We start from the raw sequence: 18007 nt of genomic DNA, 5'->3' as shown, positions 1-18007 counted from the left end.
AGACAACACGAGCCATGAACCTCCTTCCTGGTGGATTGACTGGAACTGTTTGCTGTTGGGCACCCTCCATTTAATAGGCACTGCTCATGCATGGTTGTTTACATCTTTGGGCGGGTTTAGTGACATCTCTGAACAGTTAAAGGGACTATGTTGGTGATACAATATCCACAGTCAATGTCTGTCTTCAGGAATTCTGGGAACTGGGATAATGCAGAACTGTTTTGATGTGTGTACATTGAAGAAGTATCAGTTATCACAAAGTTCCTTCCATCTACACACTTAATTGCCTTGCACATTTTCGGGAAATTGTGACATTCACCTGCTTTAATATCTTCATTTGTTATCCTTGGTGTTGATGTACTGCGTTGCTACATTGGCTGAAAAATGGGGTTTGGAAGTTAAACACTGACCACTTTAAATGATGTAGTTGACAGACACACATTTGCGTTTCACAGTTTTTTACTTTCACAGTTCACAACCCTCCAATAATGCATAGCTATATGGCCAGTGCACTATTGTTTAACTCTCAATAAGCCTCATTGATAGGTTGCAGGCTAACATCCACATACTGCTACAACAGTTTACTGTAGAACATCTATGAGCAGTAAAAGCTTAATCACACAGTTCAAAGTTGTTATAGAATAATAAGGTAACCAAGCAAAAGTTTTTAGGGTGCAAAAGCATGTGATAAGAATCATTTGTGGTGTAAATTCATGAACATCTTGTAGAAACCTGATCAAGGAACTTTGTATTCTAACCACTGCTTCTCAGTATATTTATTCCTTAATGAAATTTGTTGCAAGTAATACATCTCTGTTCCCAACCAATAGCTCAATACATAGTATCAATACTGGGAATAAGAACAATTTACATAAAGATCTAAAATCACTTACCTTGGTCCAAAAAGGGGACCAATATTCAGGAACACACATTTTCAATAAATTGCCAGCAACCACTAAAAACTTGGTTTCAGATAAAGCATGGTTTAAACAGAGTTTGAAAGACTTTTTGATAGGCAACTCCTTCTACTCCATAGATGAATATCTTAACAGAAACAGTTAAGACAGCTTAAGTAAAAAAAGGTGGGAATTTAAGGAGGTGGGACCTGGATAAACTGAATAAGCCAGAGGTTGTTCAGAGTTTCAGGGAGAGCATAACGGAACAACTGACAGGAACGGGGGACAGAAATACAGTAGAAGAAGAATGGGTAGCTTTGAGGGATGAAGTAGTGAAGGCAGCAGAGGATCAAGTAAGTAAAAAGACATGGGCTAGTAGAAATCCTTGTGCAACAGAAGAAATATTGAATTTAATTGATGAAAGAAGAAAATATAAAAATGCAGTAAATGAAGCAGGCAAAAATGAATACAAATGTCTGAAAAAAGAGATCGACAAGAAGTGCAAAATGGCTAAGCAGGGATGGCTAGAGGACAAATGTAAGGATGTAGAGGCTTATCTCACTAGGGGTAAGATAGATGCTGCCTACAGGAAAATTAAAGAGACCTTTGGAGAAAAGAGAACCACTTGTATGAATATCATAGCTTATATGGGAACCCAGTTCTAAGCAAAGAAGGGAAAGCAGAAAGGTGGAAGGAGTATATAGAGGGTCTATACAAGGGCGATGTACTTGAGGACAATATTATGGAAATGGAAGAGGATGTAGATGAAGATGAAATGGGAGATACAATACTGCGTGAAGAGTTTGACAGAGCACTGAAAGACCTGAGTCAAAACAAGGGCCCGGGAGTAGACAACATTCCACTAGAACTACTGACAGCCTTGGGAGAGCCAGTCATGACAAAACTCTACCATCTGGTGAGCAAGATGTATGAGACAAGCGAAATACCATCAGATTTCAAGAAGAATGTAATAATTCCAATCCCAAAGAAAGCAGGTGTTGACAGATGTGAAAATTACCGAACTATCAGTTTAATAAGTCACAGCTGCAAAATACTAACGCGAATTCTTTACAGATGAATGGAAAAACTGGTAGAAGCCGACCTCAGGGAAGATCAGTCTGGATTCTGTAGAAATGTTGGAACACATGAGGCAATACTGACCTTACCACTTATCTTAGAAGAAAGGTTAAGGAAAGGCAAACCTACGTTTCTAGCATTTGTAGACTTAGAGAAAGCTTTTGACAATGTTGACTGGAATACTCTCTTTCAAATTCTGAAGGTGGCAGGGGTAAAATACAGGGAGTGAAAGGTTATTTACAATTTGCACAGAAACCAGATGGCAGTTGTAAGAGTCGAGGGACACCAAAGGGAAGCAGTGGTTGGGAAGGGAGTGAGACAGGGTTGTAGCCTCTCCCCAATGTTATTTAATCTGTATATTGAGCAAGCAGTAAAGGAAACAAAAGAAAAATTTGAAGTAGGTATTAAAATCCATGGAGAAGAAATAAAAACTTTGAGGTTCGCCGATGACATTGTAATTCTGTCAGAGACAGCAAAGGTCTTGGAAGAGCAGTTGAACAGAATGGGTAGTGTCTTGAAAGGAGGATATAAGATGGACATCAACAAAAGCAAAACGAGGATAATGGAATGTAGTCGAATTAAATTGGGTGCTGCTGAGGGAATTAGATTAGGAAATGAGACACTTAAAGTAGTAAAGGATTTTTGCTATTTGGGGAGCAAAATAACTGATGATGGTCGAAGTAGAGAGGATACAAAATGTAGACTGGCAATGGCAAGGAAAGCGTTTCTGAATAAGAGAAATTTGTTAACATCAAGTATAGATTTAAGTGTCAGGAAGTCATTTCTGAAAGTATTTGTATGGAGTGTAGCCATGTATGGAAGTGAAACATGGATGATAAATAGCTTAGACAAGAAGAGAATAGAAGCTTTCGAAATGTGGTGCTACAGAAGAATGCTGAAGATTAGATTGGTAGATCACATAACTAATGAGGCGGTATTGAATAGAATTGGGGAGAAGAGGAGTTTGTGGCACAACTTGACAAGAAGAAGGGACTGGTTGGTAGGACATGTTCTGAGGCATCAAGGGATCACAAATTTAGTATTGGAGGGCAGTGTGGATGGTAAAAATCGTAGAGGGAGACCAAGAGATGAATACACTAAGCAGATTCAGAAGGATGTAGGTTGCAGTAAGTACTGGGATATGAAGAAGCTTGCACAGGATAGAGTAGCGTGGAGAGTTGCATCAAACCAGTCTCAGGACTGAGGACCACAACGACAACAACAAGTAAAAATATCTGTTAGATTTCAGTTTTGACAACGCTTGGTCACAACAGTCAAGATTAGATATTTTGTGTATGATAAATTTATTAATAGTGCATAACAGTGTTTCATTCTGACAGCATGTTAGTTCTGTAAATATTAGCTGTTCCAGTTTACTGCATTGCATTAACCTATTTTGACTATCTCCTGACAAATGATCAGGGTAGTAAGTAATATATTCCAATGTTCTATATTTTTATGTTATACTTTCTGACATGTTCCACACCTACGAGATTCTGACATGTTCCACACCTACAAGAATCATCTCATTTTTTGGGTCTATGGAACGAAAACTTAATGTAATCTAATCTAATCTGACACTGTCTTTGTTTTAACACATGGCCTAATTGTGCTACACTTATTTCACAGATTCATTATTGTTGATCTAACCAATACAGGTTCCTTGTCTGAAACTCGGCCATGGACTGACTGTCTCAGGACCAAAAATCAGGCCCTTATATATCCTCACAATAATAGGTGCTGAAACTACACATTGTTCAATGTTTAATTTACAGAAATTAAAATTAAAATTTACTTCATTCAATTAACTGAATACATAGAAAACTTCAGTTTTTTCTACTACATAGGTTAAGCCGTATTATTTGTTTAAACCATGAACATAACAAATATAGTTGTGAAAACAATATTTTTGACAAAACTGTTAATTACTTTGGAATTAATTAAGGGCTGTCTTTGCTAACATGTTTTCGAATAGAGCCAAATAGATCCTTTAAGAATACTTTTAGTTGTTTCCCCAAATGTTTATAATTATTATAGAATTTATATTTGTTTGTATGTCCTTCACTTTGTTTTCCACACTATACTTCAATATTACTAGTGAAGAATGTTTTAGCCTCTGCTAAAACAAATATCTTTATCCCATACTTCACTGGTTTTCTTGGGATATACTGAACGAAAGAACAGCAACCCCTGAAAGCTTGCAACTTTTTGTCTACTGTCACAAAATGTCCTACAATGTAAGTGTTCTTGCAGTTCACCCACCACATATGCATCCAATATTAATGCATCCTTATTGCAGCAAGTTTATCAGTTACTCCTCTTTCTTGCCTTGTACTCATGTCGTCAAACCAGATACATCATAAAAGGAACAGAAATCTTCTGTAGCTCATAACAAATCTCATAATCTCCATACCAGTACCACCTGCTGTCCACAGTTCAATGACATTTGTGTGGTTTGCTTTCTTAGTCCCGATGAGATATAGTTTCCTTAGGTACCTTTCTTTGGGATATTGTTCACATTATTTCTTAGATTGAATGTATATGTTCACGTATTTTAAAATTCATCAGTCATTTCCAGGCTAAGATTGAGCATAAAGCCTCTGTTTCACTTGTGACCCCTTTGGCAACACGTATAGGCCCAGGGAATATTTTCACAATATTCTTTCTTTTTGTTTTCAAAGTCACATTAGGACATGTTTTATTCCATTTACACATTTTGTGCCTCTCAATAAAAATACCACCAGTGGAGAGTGGCTAGTCAGTCATCATCTGAATCATGGACTTGATCAGAATCTGAATCATGGTCACTTCCTGTGATAAATTCCTCTTCTTCTTCAGAGTCGTCATCATTTTTGTTGTCTGGTACAGAGTTGAACTCTGGATCCTCGCTGAGTAACCAATCGAGCTCGTTGTCTGTCAGCTTTGATCTTGCCCTGCTTATTATGTGTTATCTTTTGATTCGATTAAAAAGGAACAAAATAAAAGTGAAGGAAAAATTACTTACATGACCAAGCTCATGGTGTACTTTGTACACGTTTGCAGTTTATTTTAAATTACTTCAGCTCACATGAACCTATGACAACACAGCTTCTCACTGTGCTAGCGGAAACAATCATGCAGGACTAGTTAAGGGCGTGCTATTGTAAAACAACAGTGGAACTGTGCATGACAATGTTATTTGTGGTTGGTGCACTTTATACTCAGGTGCGCCTGCTCAAGGTGTAATGGGGTCTGTTGCCTGACATAACTTTAGCGTTGCTTGCTTGATTCAATCAGCTGTGGAGAATCTAAACTAATATAAGTTTGTTCATAAATTAGTTTGTTCAAAATCAGCAAAACTGATACACTACTACAATGCTTGTTAGCAGAGTAAGGTTAGGCATTGAAAAAGATAAGTAACAGATTGTTCATAATACTTATATTCTGATAACCACAGATTACATGTAGCACACTTAAGAGAGTGGGCATCAAGAGCAAAGATAGTCTACTTGTCATACTCAACGTATACAAACAAAAGAACCAAAGAGCCAGATTACCAAACATAACACTACCACTTAATCTGGTGACAATTTCAATCTATGAACAAGATACATGCGTTGCTCTCTGGCAAGTGGTTTAGTTAATACATCAGCAGGCACTTCCTTTGACTGCAAATACTTAACAACAGTCTCATTTCTTTTAACACACTGTCTAATAAAATGTCCTTTAGCACAAACATGTTTTAATCTAGAATGCAACACAGGATTTTGTGACAGTCTAATAGAACTCTGGTTGTTATGGAAAATGATTACAGGATTTTGGTGCCTATTATTTAACAATTCACTTATTAGCTGTTTCAAATAAAGTGCCTCTTTGGATGCAGAATTCATCTACAAAATTCAAATCAACAAAATCAGTTATATTCAGATCCTTGATATCTCCTTTGTCAAACGCAATGCCATAATCTATAGTACCTTTGAGATAATGAAGCACAATTTTTGCTGCCTTCCAGTGAACACTAGTAAACTTACAATTATACTGGCTTAAAACACTTGCTGCATAAGATATGTCAGGTCTTGTATTAGTGCTGATATACAGCAAACAACCTATAAGTTCTTGACATGACACTTGAACTTTATCACCCTGCATATCCCAAAGCTTTAATCCAGCTTCCATTGGTGTTCTAACAGGAACACAATCGACCATATCAAAGCGTTTCAGCACATCTGCAATATCCTTCTGGTCAAGTTTTAAACTACCTTCCTCCCAATTTCTGGTTATACACATACCCAGACAGGACTTTGCTTCTCCTATGTCTTTAACTTCAAAATTCTCAGGCAATCCCTGATACAACTTGTCTTCCATCACACTGTTATTACACAAGACATAAAAATCATCTACATACAAAGCAATAATTTCAACATTTTTACCTGACCGTTTAATGAACACACAATCTTCATTGGTATTTGCAACATAACCCAGGTAATTTTGCCTTTTCATTACACTGTCTGGCTGATTGTTTCAAACTGTAAATGGCCTTAGTTTATAGACTTTACCTTCACTCCTTTTTAAAACAAAACCATCTGGTTGATTCGTGAGAATAGTTTCCTCGACGTCCCCATACAGAAAATCAGTCTTAATATCAAAATGGTAGATCTTAAAATCAAGATTTACGGCTAAACTAATGAGAGCTCTAAGAGTACTATGTCTCACAACAGGTGAAAAAGTCTCACAATAATCAATGCCAAATTTTTATGTAAACCCTTTAGCAAAAAGTCTAACATGCTGGAGTGCTGTACCATCCACATTCTTTTTCAGCTTAAATACCCACTTGTTACCTACAATACTTTTATTACTCTTTGGTGGATCCACAAGTTCCCAAACACCACTGTTGTGGAAACACTTAATTTCTTCTTTCATGGCCTTTATCCAGTCTTCTTTGTCACTCCTCGACATGGCATCCTCCAAGTTCACAGGATCTTCTCCCAAACTAGAAAAATCACTTACCAAATAGGTGACATAATTCAGGTACTCCTTGGGTTTGGATACACAGGCTAACCTTGTGACTGGTTGGTCCACTTCTGAAGCATCAGGGTCCATCAGCTGCACCTCAGTCTCTTCTGTGTCTGCCACAGACTGAGCATATGGGATGTAGTGTGGGTCTTGATCTCTATCACTTCCAGTAATGCTGACTTCTTCTTCTTCCTCTGCCTCTCCCCATTCAGTATACTGTTTATTTGACTAGAACATACAGTAATCTTCATTATTAACAGCCAGTGTCCTGGTATTGTCAGTCATGCACTCATTCTCCAGAAAAACAATATTCCTGCCTTTCACTATTATCTTGGGGTTCTGAGGATCATTTAGTCTGTAACCCTTGGTCATTTCATCATAACCTACAAAATCAAGTTCTTTAGCTTTGGTATCCCACTTTCTTCTGTTTTGATCTGGTATATGGAGAAGAGCTCGACAACCAAACACCTTTAAATGGTTCAAACGAGATACTTTTCCAGTCAATAATTCCTGTGGAGTCTTAGCATTAAGTGCTCTGTGTGGAACATGGTTCTTTATGTAAACAGCTGTAATGCATGCCTCTGCCCAAAACTGATTAGGCAGACCACATTCAAATAGCGTACACCGTGCCATCTCACAAATTGATCTGTTGGTCCTCTCCACAACCCCATTCTGTTCTGGGCTATAGGGCACACTAATCTGATGCTCTATTCCATTCTCTCTAAGCAATAAATCAAAATTTGAGTTCACCGATTCACTGCCATTGTCACCTCTAACTGATTTTATCTCTCCACCAATTCTATTTTCTAACCAAGTTTTAAACTCACAAAAAAATTCAAATGTTTGATCTTTATTCTTGAGAAAATAACAGAATGTCCTTCTAGAATAATCATCCACTAGTATATACATGTACTTAGCCATACCATGTGACATTTGCTCCATGGGGCCACATAAATCCGTATGCAAAGACTGAGCAACTCAGATGCACGTTGCCCTCCAGTCTTAGGAAATGGAAATTTCAACATCTTACCTAGTACACACAATTTACACTTGTCAAGAGTTTCAGAGTTACAACACTCCAACTTTATGCCATCACTCTGTAAACATAGCTTAAGTCCAGTGTCAACTCTAACATGACCAAGTCTACAGTGCCATAAGTCTTCCAGATAACTAAAATTTTTAACAGCAAGAGCATGCTCATCTGGCAACACAGGTTCAAGGTTTTTTAGTTTATAAATGCCATTTGACTCTGATCCAGAACAAAGTATCTCACCTCTTTTGAGCACTTTACATCCATCTTTGTCAAAAACAACATTTATGCCTTTCTTGACTAAAGCAGAAACTGACAACAAATTAGTCACTAAGCCAGGGACAAGAATAACATTCTTTATTGAGGATATATCTGATGAATTGACAATAACATTACCTTTCCCTTTGCTCACTAATTATTAGCACACTTCACAAGTTTTTGTTTGCTATTTTCTGTTTCAAAATCTTTAAGCCATTCCTTTCTTGATGTCATGTGTGATGATGCTCCAGAATCAATGATCCACTCATTCTGGTTGAAATCTGACATACCAAGTGCACAAAACAATGACTTTTCTGTTCCCTTTGATTCTTTCTTTGACGATTCTTGCTTCTGAGGACATTCGGACTTGGAGTGACCATGCTTCCAGCAATTGAATCATTTCACTTTCTTCTTTTCTTGCTTGTCTTTTGAGAAACCCTGTTGTGATTTCTTATAATTCTTTGAAAATAAGGCACTATCACTGCCATCTTTGTCCAACTTGAGGTATTCTTCCACCCTACTTTGTTGTGATATTTTCTGATGTGAAATTTTTGTCCATTGTACTGGACTCTATACCCATCTGGTATGGTAAATAAACTTTTGGTAAACCTCTAATCATAATCAGTGCAATTAGCCCATCATCAACTGGTTTGCACATGCTCTGCATTTTGTTGACTACATCCAAAATGTGAGCAACGTAATTTTGAATATTTCCTTCACATTTGGATAATGTAGTATCCAGTAGAACATCCCAGAGATTCATCCATCTGGTTTTATTCTTACCAGCAAGCAGGTTTTCCGAAGTATCCCAAGCTTCCTTTGCTTTTGTTTGTGTTTTCCACGTGTGCTGCATACAGAGATTTATCCACATGCAAAAGAATAAGTGTCCACGCATCTATATCCTTGTCTGCATTTGTGTCCGCTCCCGGTAGCTGAATGGTCAGCGTGACAGATTGTCAGTCCACTGGGCCCGGGGCCCGGGTTCGATTCCTGGCTGGATCGGGGAATTTTCTCCACCCAGGGACTGGGTGTTGTGCTGTCCTCATCATCATCCTATCACCCTCATCGACTGCAGGTCACCAAAGTGGCATCAAATTGAAAGACCAGCACCCAGCGAACGGTCTGCCCTACAGGGGGCACTACCCATACGATTAAATAAATTAAATAAATCTGCATTTGTAGCAGTACTTGCACCTATGGTATAATCCCATAACTTCTCGCACGGTAGAATGAGTTTCATTCCGAACTTCCATGTGTTATAATCGTTCTAGTTTCTCAGTTAGTCTACCATTGGAGTTGTGGTTTTTGTCAAACTTACATTTGAAGCCATATTCAGACACTTGAATTCAAAGCACTAGAATACATGACTGGTTTCTTCTGAAAAATGAGAGTTCAAATGCTGATGAAGTTGACAAAACACAAATCAAAACAAGTATACACACAATGTGGGCACATAACCTAACATGCTTCTTCAGTTATTTATCTTCCTACCCACACAACAAACATAGTCCACTGCATAGATTTACCATTCTGGGCCCATAATCTGTTAGCAGAGCAAGGTTAGGCACTGAAAAAGATAAGTAACAGTGTGTTCATAATACTTATATTCTGATAACCACTCATTACATGTAGCACACTTAAGAGAGTGAACATCAAGAGCAAAGATAGTGTACTCGTCATACTCGATGTATACAAACAAAAAAACCAAAGAGCCAGATTACCAACATAACAATGCTGTCCTAAAATGTTTTAGCCTATTTTTGAACCATAGTGAAATTTGCAACTTAGAGGGCTTTTGCCTAGTAGCATTCAATATGGTAGCTGTTTCATGCATAATGAAACTGTTCAACTGTAGTTGGGTATGCTTTTTTCTTTTGCTGTTGCAGACATTATTTAAATGGCCTTGTTTATGGCAATATTTGCACCATGAATTTGTACATGGGTACTCCTGCCAGGAATGTTCCGTAAAACAGTCAAGACAGGATAGCAGTCATGAATGGCAATTGGGTGTGATACTGCTATAAATATTCTGGCTGGGTTGGACAGTGTAGTGAGTTAAGCTGCTGTGAAGCAAACTCTACCAAAGATGGCCACTGGTGTCCCAATATGATGTCTGTAACATGACTACATATATCTGGTCTTCTAAATGCTATTTTGCTTAACATCATATTTCAGACACTTGTGTGATTGTTAATATTTTGTCCAACCACAGCTCTGGAAGCATGAGAACTGCAGATAATCATGGGATAGTGCACCACCACTCATCTGCCTATGACTGCCTACTGGCAGGGTCCAGGCAGATAGGCACATAAAACAAGTAAATTGGCTACCCAAGCCTTCTGTGCAATTTCTGTCAGTGGTTTAATTCTAATATAGTGGCTGCCACATTTGTCTCTGTGATGTAGTGAGCAAACAATCTTCAACAAATTTCTAAAAAAGACAACATCATAGGAGTGGCTTCTAAAAACTGTTTATGCAAAAGGCACAAAATTGTTGAAGGGTACCATACCAAGAAAAATGCATGTAGCTGGGTGAGATATTTACATTGCAGTTCTCAAAATATACCACTCTGTAACTAGATGCTCCATTCTTCTGTACTTCCTTGAATGGAGTAAAAGTTGTATAGTTACTTGCAATAGTGTTTGCTGCAGTTGTGGCTAGAATAAAACTAGTTGCTGTTAATGACAGTGCTCCAGCAGTTAATTATGCTGTTACATGGCAGGTGGTTGCTGCTGCATGTATTCCATTTTTGGAACATGTAAATTGAAACTTCTCATATTCTCAGTTAGGGGCAATTCTTCAGATGTTTATTGAGACCAACTTACTGTTAAACAAAACACAACCAAAGTTTGGTGTGAGTGTCAGAAGTGCAGAGTCTAGTGATTGTTTCAAGAGTTGTCAAGTCTGAAGTACAAGTTTTCATCAGAAAAGCACTCACTAAGTCCAAGTAGATAGTCATGAACTGTAACTCAAATTTATAGCCACAGATCAATAAATACATTAACAGTCATTGGTGCAGTGATGTTAGAAGACAATATTAAGCCTGGAGCAGTGAGCTGAGCTCCGTAGCTGGGCCTATCCCCTTAAAATGAGTTCCAGTCCTCATTTGGCATAGCCACCATTAGCCATGGTTGCTGGGCATGGTACAGCTGTGAGTATTATGCTTGAGAGGTGGTGGTAGTTATCAGCCTCATGTCTTCCTTACTGTCCATGGATATGAATACCACACAATGCATAGTTGCCTGCTGCTTCATAAGGCAGCAGTTGGCTAGCTCATTGTTTGTGTACCTATTTATAGTGACTTTGGCAAAATAAACAACGAGTGTACTGCAACACAACAACCACAGGATTACACAGCAGTAGCTCAGAGAGATTTAACAGTACAGCTGGATATGCCCAGCCCTGTTGAATTACTGGACAAGCTTCCATCCTCATCACCAACTGGGTGCCATTTTATGACTGTGACTCCACAATGGTGCATTTGTTACAATCTATGGCAAATTGTTCTTGATTCAATTACCCCTACCTCAACCTGATAGAATTTTTGTCTTTTTTTCTGTGTGAATAGGGTAGGGCCCTAAAAATTAAACTAAAGGCAAATAAAAAAACTACAAATTTCTGCTTATCTGGTGTCAGTAGATATAGACATGAAAATAATGCATAACAAAGATCAGCTCCTGAAACTTGATGTCATTTGATCTGGCAAAACAGAGGAAAGAATAATAGAAAACATAAATACTCAAGCATTAAGTACAGAAGTCCTCAAGAGCTCTGGCCTACAAAGATACAACAAATAGCACAAAAGAAAAAGTGTTGATATGCATTTCATTCTGACCTGCTGCCTCTCCTTCTACATGAGCTACAGATAAAAAAACCTATATATCTAAATGTTACAATTTGTGTAACTTTTTTTATTTGTAAGTCTATCTGCTAGCACCTGATTACTATATATTCAAATGAGGGACCACTATGTACAGTTAAAATATCCTCCAATAAGTACTCACAAGGTGGAGAAGAGATTATCAATTTTATTTCTAGATTCAATAATTTCCTGTTAAAGTTTGCTGATGAACAAAAGTGAGATATAGTCCATGTACTCTTCTAATCATAAATCAGCTAATTTAATTTAGTCAGCAGTATGCTGATGTAACAATTATTATAAACAGTCAGGAAGAGTATAAATTAATATAATACAGTTAGCAGAAAAGCTGCTACTTTCTACAACATTGCTACTTTTCCATAACTACTAAATACCTGTTGTTTATATACTTCTGCTTGCTTTCATACTTGATATTAATAAAGAATAACAGCTGTCGAGGGGCTGGAAGAAGAGAGGTCTTTTTTTACACTGAGCATTGTTATTTATCACACTGCTCGTAAGAGTTTTTACTCCTTGAATCTAGATAATAATTACAGCTGGAGATGGAGAGGCAATTAAGATATATTTTTCATCTACTTCTTGTTTATAACCTAAGGGATCTTCGAGGTTTATGAAAAAAACATTGTGTCATTGTGACACTCTGCAGACTAAACTCTGGTAAGATGACAGGGAAACAAGTGACACATATGTTATATTTGTATGAAGCTACTTCAAGTGTCTGCAATGGTCCATTTATAGTGGTTTCTTTTTTATGTTAAGTGACTTTCTACACTATGTTGAAGTTGTATGACAGCAGGATGGTTCAGTGAATGCAGTCAGGTGAGGTTATACCCAGCTAGATCATTGGACGAGCTACAATCAGTGTAACAATATTATTAAAAGGATAGTTGCTACTCAATCAAATAGCAGAGATGCTGAGTCACAGATAGGCACAACAAAAAGACTGTCATAAAATAAGCTTTCGGCCAACAAGGCCTTTATTAAAACTAGCGAACAGACACAGAAACACACATACAAGCACACATGCAAATGCTTCTGACACACACGTGACCATAGTCTCTAGTAGCAGTTTGACTTCAGCTGCCAGCGACTGTGGTCACGTGTGTGTCAGTGTGACTTGTGCGTGTGTGTTTTGTTTACTGCTTGACTATGTTCTAGTCTTATCATGGGGATCATTACCTTGCCTTAAGTGGCTGAAGATGCCCAACCACCATAGCTGGTGTCCTGCGCGGAGAGACCTGGTAAGTCTAAGGGTTACGGATCACCCATCAGACTGTGCATTGTTGGTTTCAACAAATATTTTGGCAACCTGCTGGATACATTTGCCTTGCATAAAGGCACAATGTGGCTTGGCAATGCAGTGTCTTGCATCCTCTAAGCGGATTAAGGAGTAAAGTGTTGTTCACAAAAAAGTTGCTGTTTATCCAACAGAGCTGTATTCAACATCCATTCATCTGACATGCCAGTAGTGTCAAAAGTCATAAATCTGTTGATACTATTGTTCTCATCTCAGTGCATAGTGTTAGAAATGTGTGTTTCATTGGGTGCTGTGACAGCTGTAGTCAGTAGAGACGACATCCTACATCGGTGTGTGCATCTTTCCCCATAGCATATAAGGACTTTGGACCCATGGAGGGTAACACTTGTCCACACAAGACCTGCATGGTGCATTCAAATCTGAGACATGATAATGCCACAAGCCTAGGATGGCCAGCTCACTGCAGAGATAGCTAGAAAGAAGTCAGACATTTATGGCCTAAATTTACTTCAGTGTGCATGGAGTACTATGGGCCAAACCATTACAGCCATGACACAGCCACCACAGACCACTGTTTACCTCCTGAGAGAAATATTTTGTAAATAATAGGCATTAATACAAGTCATGCTGGACAGCCTGATGCACAACATGGGGAGCTGCTGTGTGTCCTCTGTTGCTTGTGAAAGCTTTACATCCCACACCAGCATCCTTTCTGTCACAAAAGTTGGACATCTCCTATTGGAAATAGTTCGGATGGGTTAGTGGCAAGATGGGAGGATTAAATGCAGTCTGTAGTTTCAAGAATACAAGAGTATGTCATCAAAAGCAGAATAAAAGGGTTTTTCATTGACAAATAAATAGGAAAATGACAAAGGGAAGGACAGAGGTATGCAATAATGATCATTACCATCTAGGAGTGGTAAACAAATTTTTGTTTTGGCAAATTTAAATTTTTTAAGCTTAAGTGCAGTGTGCATGTGTTTCTGTCAGTAGAGATGAATTTCTAAAAACTGCTTGCATCTGTTGTGTGTTACTCAAGTAAAATAGTCAGTCTGTGTAGCAGTATTGTTACTATAATCATCTTGTGTTATTCATTTTGTGATCATCTAATATTACACTAAACCATTTGCAGCATGAGTGAAATTACACTTCAGCGAATTGTTCGTCCATGGCTACATCCTGATTTTATATACAAGAGAACAAAATATGGGAAGATATATTATGAAAGCCTTAATGTTCTCCATGGCTTTACAGAAAAGGTAATCAGTATATTGTATTACAAAGTGTTATTTCTATATTGCATGCTGAAAAAGGGAATGGGATGCTGCATTTAAAGTGACACTGTAAAATTTGATATTCTTAGGAATACTTCTGATCTATGCAATTTATCATATTGTAGCAATATTATGAAAAGAGTTGCTACTCACCATATAGTGGTGATGCTGAGTTGCAGATAGGCACAACAAAAAGACTGTCACAAATAAAGTTTTCGGCCATTGAGGCCTTGAAACAGATTGACCATTCTTACGGAGAAACAGCCAACTGTAAAAATAGTTTTCCCATCGATCAACAGATGTCGCAGGCGATGCTACAATGCTAACTGACCTGTCCATGTCGCAGAATTGGTAACGCTGTATCTTCGGTGACATGAATGACGCTGATTTGTGTTCGGCTAGAGCGCTGCACGCGAAATGCATTCGTCACACAGCTGACTGTAGCTCATGATCGGCTGTGGTTTCTCCCGAGTTTTCAATCGAAGAATGTAGATTATCTCCTGTAATACTACAAACCAAGTTTATTTCTACTGTAGGGATATTTCTCACAATCATATGCGAAATGAAATAAATGAAAAGTAACACACAAACATTTCTTGTGAGTTACTGTTTAAATGCAGACTGCATTGCAGTCACATAGGTTTTACACTCGCCTTCCATGCTGTCTATTTCCTCTTTGTTATACAGCTCTTCTGATATAGATTATGGTGGTAAAAAAGATCTCCACGTGCAGATTAAGACTAGAAAGTTTTCAAAATCTTCTCAACATCTTTGAAATATAATGAGTTAATTTACTGACAAATATTGCACTGAGCAGTGGGTTTCGCGTCCTGACATTACTGACATAATTATTTATTTTGCGTAGAGTATCTATAGGGATTAGGTGAGTTATAACGACAATATATTTTTCACTTTGAGACTGTAAATAAGTTTAAGAAACAGATTTTGCATCCTTTCTAAGTATTTCTGTAAGTGTTCTTAAGTATAATCACATTTTGCATATGATTACTGTTAGTTGTGAATGAATACAATTTCATGTATGCACTTAACAACGATATCTTTGACAAATATTCTGAAACTTTAAATATCGTGACTAAAAAAAATTCTGTGATGGTAAACATATTAACTTTGTGGTCAGCACATCTACTATTGTCACAAGCAGTACTGTTTTGCTCAGATTTAACACATTACTTCTTTCTAGTTAAACGTGGTAGAGTGATCAAGGAAAGGCAACGAAACTTATTTGTGCAGCATAACATAGAATCTTTATTTGGTACCTAAATACAATATGAATAAACTACGTATTTTTTATAATTTTCAGTTCTGAGACAGTTCTACTACATTTTTAGTTCAGGATTTGTCCGTCTACTCCTTCCACAGTTGATATACTCGCAGGCCCTTGGCATGATGACTCGATCCACAACCATCAGTATGTCAGAAACAGCTGTACTTTACAGACGCCAAATGGTGGAAAGCTCCACGCATTCGGACAATGTTGCCACATATTTCACAGAACGGAGTGCCATCTAGTGGTTGGTGCCACAAGTAAGGGTGTAACGCTGTTGCCGCCTGGTGGCCGTTCCTTGACAAGGGTTGCCTGCTAGACCAAGCGATCGGGCAATCTGTTTCTTATGTGATCTGGGGTGGGGGGTAAGGAGGAGGCTGGGGCAGGGAGGGGGAGGGATGGTCGGGGGGGGGGGGGGGGGGGAGGGTGAACAGTGAAGTGCTGCAGGATAGATGGAGGGCTCCCAACCCCTTACCTCATGACTCATACCCCTGCAATAGACCTAGATACAAGACCTGTCCCATACATCCTCCCAACACCACCTACTCCAGTCCAGTCACAAACATCACCTATCTCAGCAAAGGCAGGGCTACCTGTGAAACCAGTCATGTGATCTACAAACTAAGCTGCAACCACTTTGCTGCATTCTATGTGGGCATGACAACCAACAAGCTGTCTGTCCGCATGAATGTCCACCAACAAACTGTGGCCAAGAAACAAGTGGACCACCTTGTTGCTGTACATGCTGCCAAAATAACCTCCTTCATTTCAATGACTGCTTCACAGCCTGTGCCATCTGGATTCTTCCCACCAACAGCAGCTTTTCTGAATTGTGCAGATGGGAACTTTCCCTGCAATACATCCTATTTTCCCGTAACCTTCCCGGGCTCAACCTTCAATAGTCGCTGTCCTCACCCATCCCTGTTCCCATTCCAGCACTACACAGCTGTCATTCCACCATCACACTCAGTCTTTTTATTTCTCTCCTTTTTCACTACTCCCCCCCCCCTCTCCCCTGCCCTCTGTCTAATCTGCAGGCACTTCACTGTCCACCACCCCCACCATACTATCCCTCCCCCTCCCCACTTCCTCCCCCCCAGTCTCCTTCTTACCCCCACCTAGTTGCCACTTCCATCATGCACTGGTGCTGCTGCTCACAGTGTGGTTTCAGTTGCCTGAGACAGCAGTCATGTGTGTGAGTTGCATTTGCATGTGTGTGTGTGTGTGTGTGTGTGTGTGTGTGTGTGTGTGTGTGTGTGTGTGTGTGTGCATGTGTGTGTGTGTGTGTGTGTGTGTGTGTGTCTCCTATTGCTGACGAAGGCATTAATGGCCAAAAATTTTATTTGTGATAGTCTTTTTTTTGTGCCTATCTGTAACTCAGCATCTCCACTGTATGATGAGTAGCAACTTTCGTTTTCATAATATTATTACATTCCATCCTGGATTTTCTATTGTTTGATTATTATATTTTAAGTCAGTGGAATGCATACTGTTTTAATTTAGTCACCACATTTTCTATTATTAATTTGACAATCCCACTTGCTGTTCATTAAAAGAACTGAATATTTCCATGGCCATGAACTTATCTATTACCATGATGTTCATTGAATGCGTAGATCATAAAATTCTATAAGGGAAAATAAAACAGAATGGCATTAAATGTCTTCCCTTCACAGGGCTAAAATCATATCTTAGCAACAGAAAATGGACAGTGACATTAGCAAATGATGTGCCAGGAATAAGAAAAAATTATACAATTCAGAATTAGAGAATATTAAATATGGTGCGCTGCAAGGTTCAGTGCTAGGTCCTCTCCTGTTCTTGATCTACAGAAGCAATTTAAGCAGGGCATTGGAGATCATTTCCAAAACTTTTGTGTTTGCTGATGACACAAGTGTATTAATAAATGGTCCAAACACATCAATGCCAGACACAGCTAGGAGAACACAGCTAGGAGGCACACGACTGGTTCATAGCCAAAAATTTAACACTTAATCTTACAAAAATTCATATTATGTAATTCCATACAAATAAAAATGACTGGAGATCAATGGGCA

General features: G+C 38.5%; 1 protein-coding gene across 2 annotated transcripts in view; it reads left to right on the top strand.

Annotated features, from left to right (window-relative positions):
• LOC126481014 (cytochrome P450 4C1-like) overlaps nt 1-18007 on the top strand; it is a 74017-nt gene that overhangs the window by 26554 nt on the left and 29456 nt on the right. For both annotated transcript variants that reach the window (XM_050104471.1, XM_050104470.1), the window contains exon 7: nt 14524-14650. In XM_050104471.1, the coding sequence (XP_049960428.1) occupies nt 14524-14650 (127 nt within the window). The remainder of the gene's footprint in view (nt 1-14523; nt 14651-18007) is intronic.

Source organism: Schistocerca serialis, chromosome 5 (genome assembly GCF_023864345.2).
Source record: "Schistocerca serialis cubense isolate TAMUIC-IGC-003099 chromosome 5, iqSchSeri2.2, whole genome shotgun sequence".
Classification (NCBI taxonomy): Eukaryota; Metazoa; Arthropoda; class Insecta; order Orthoptera; family Acrididae; genus Schistocerca; species Schistocerca serialis.
The sequence above is the reverse complement of the archived record's forward strand: the minus strand, read 5'-3'. Positions and strand labels throughout refer to the sequence as shown.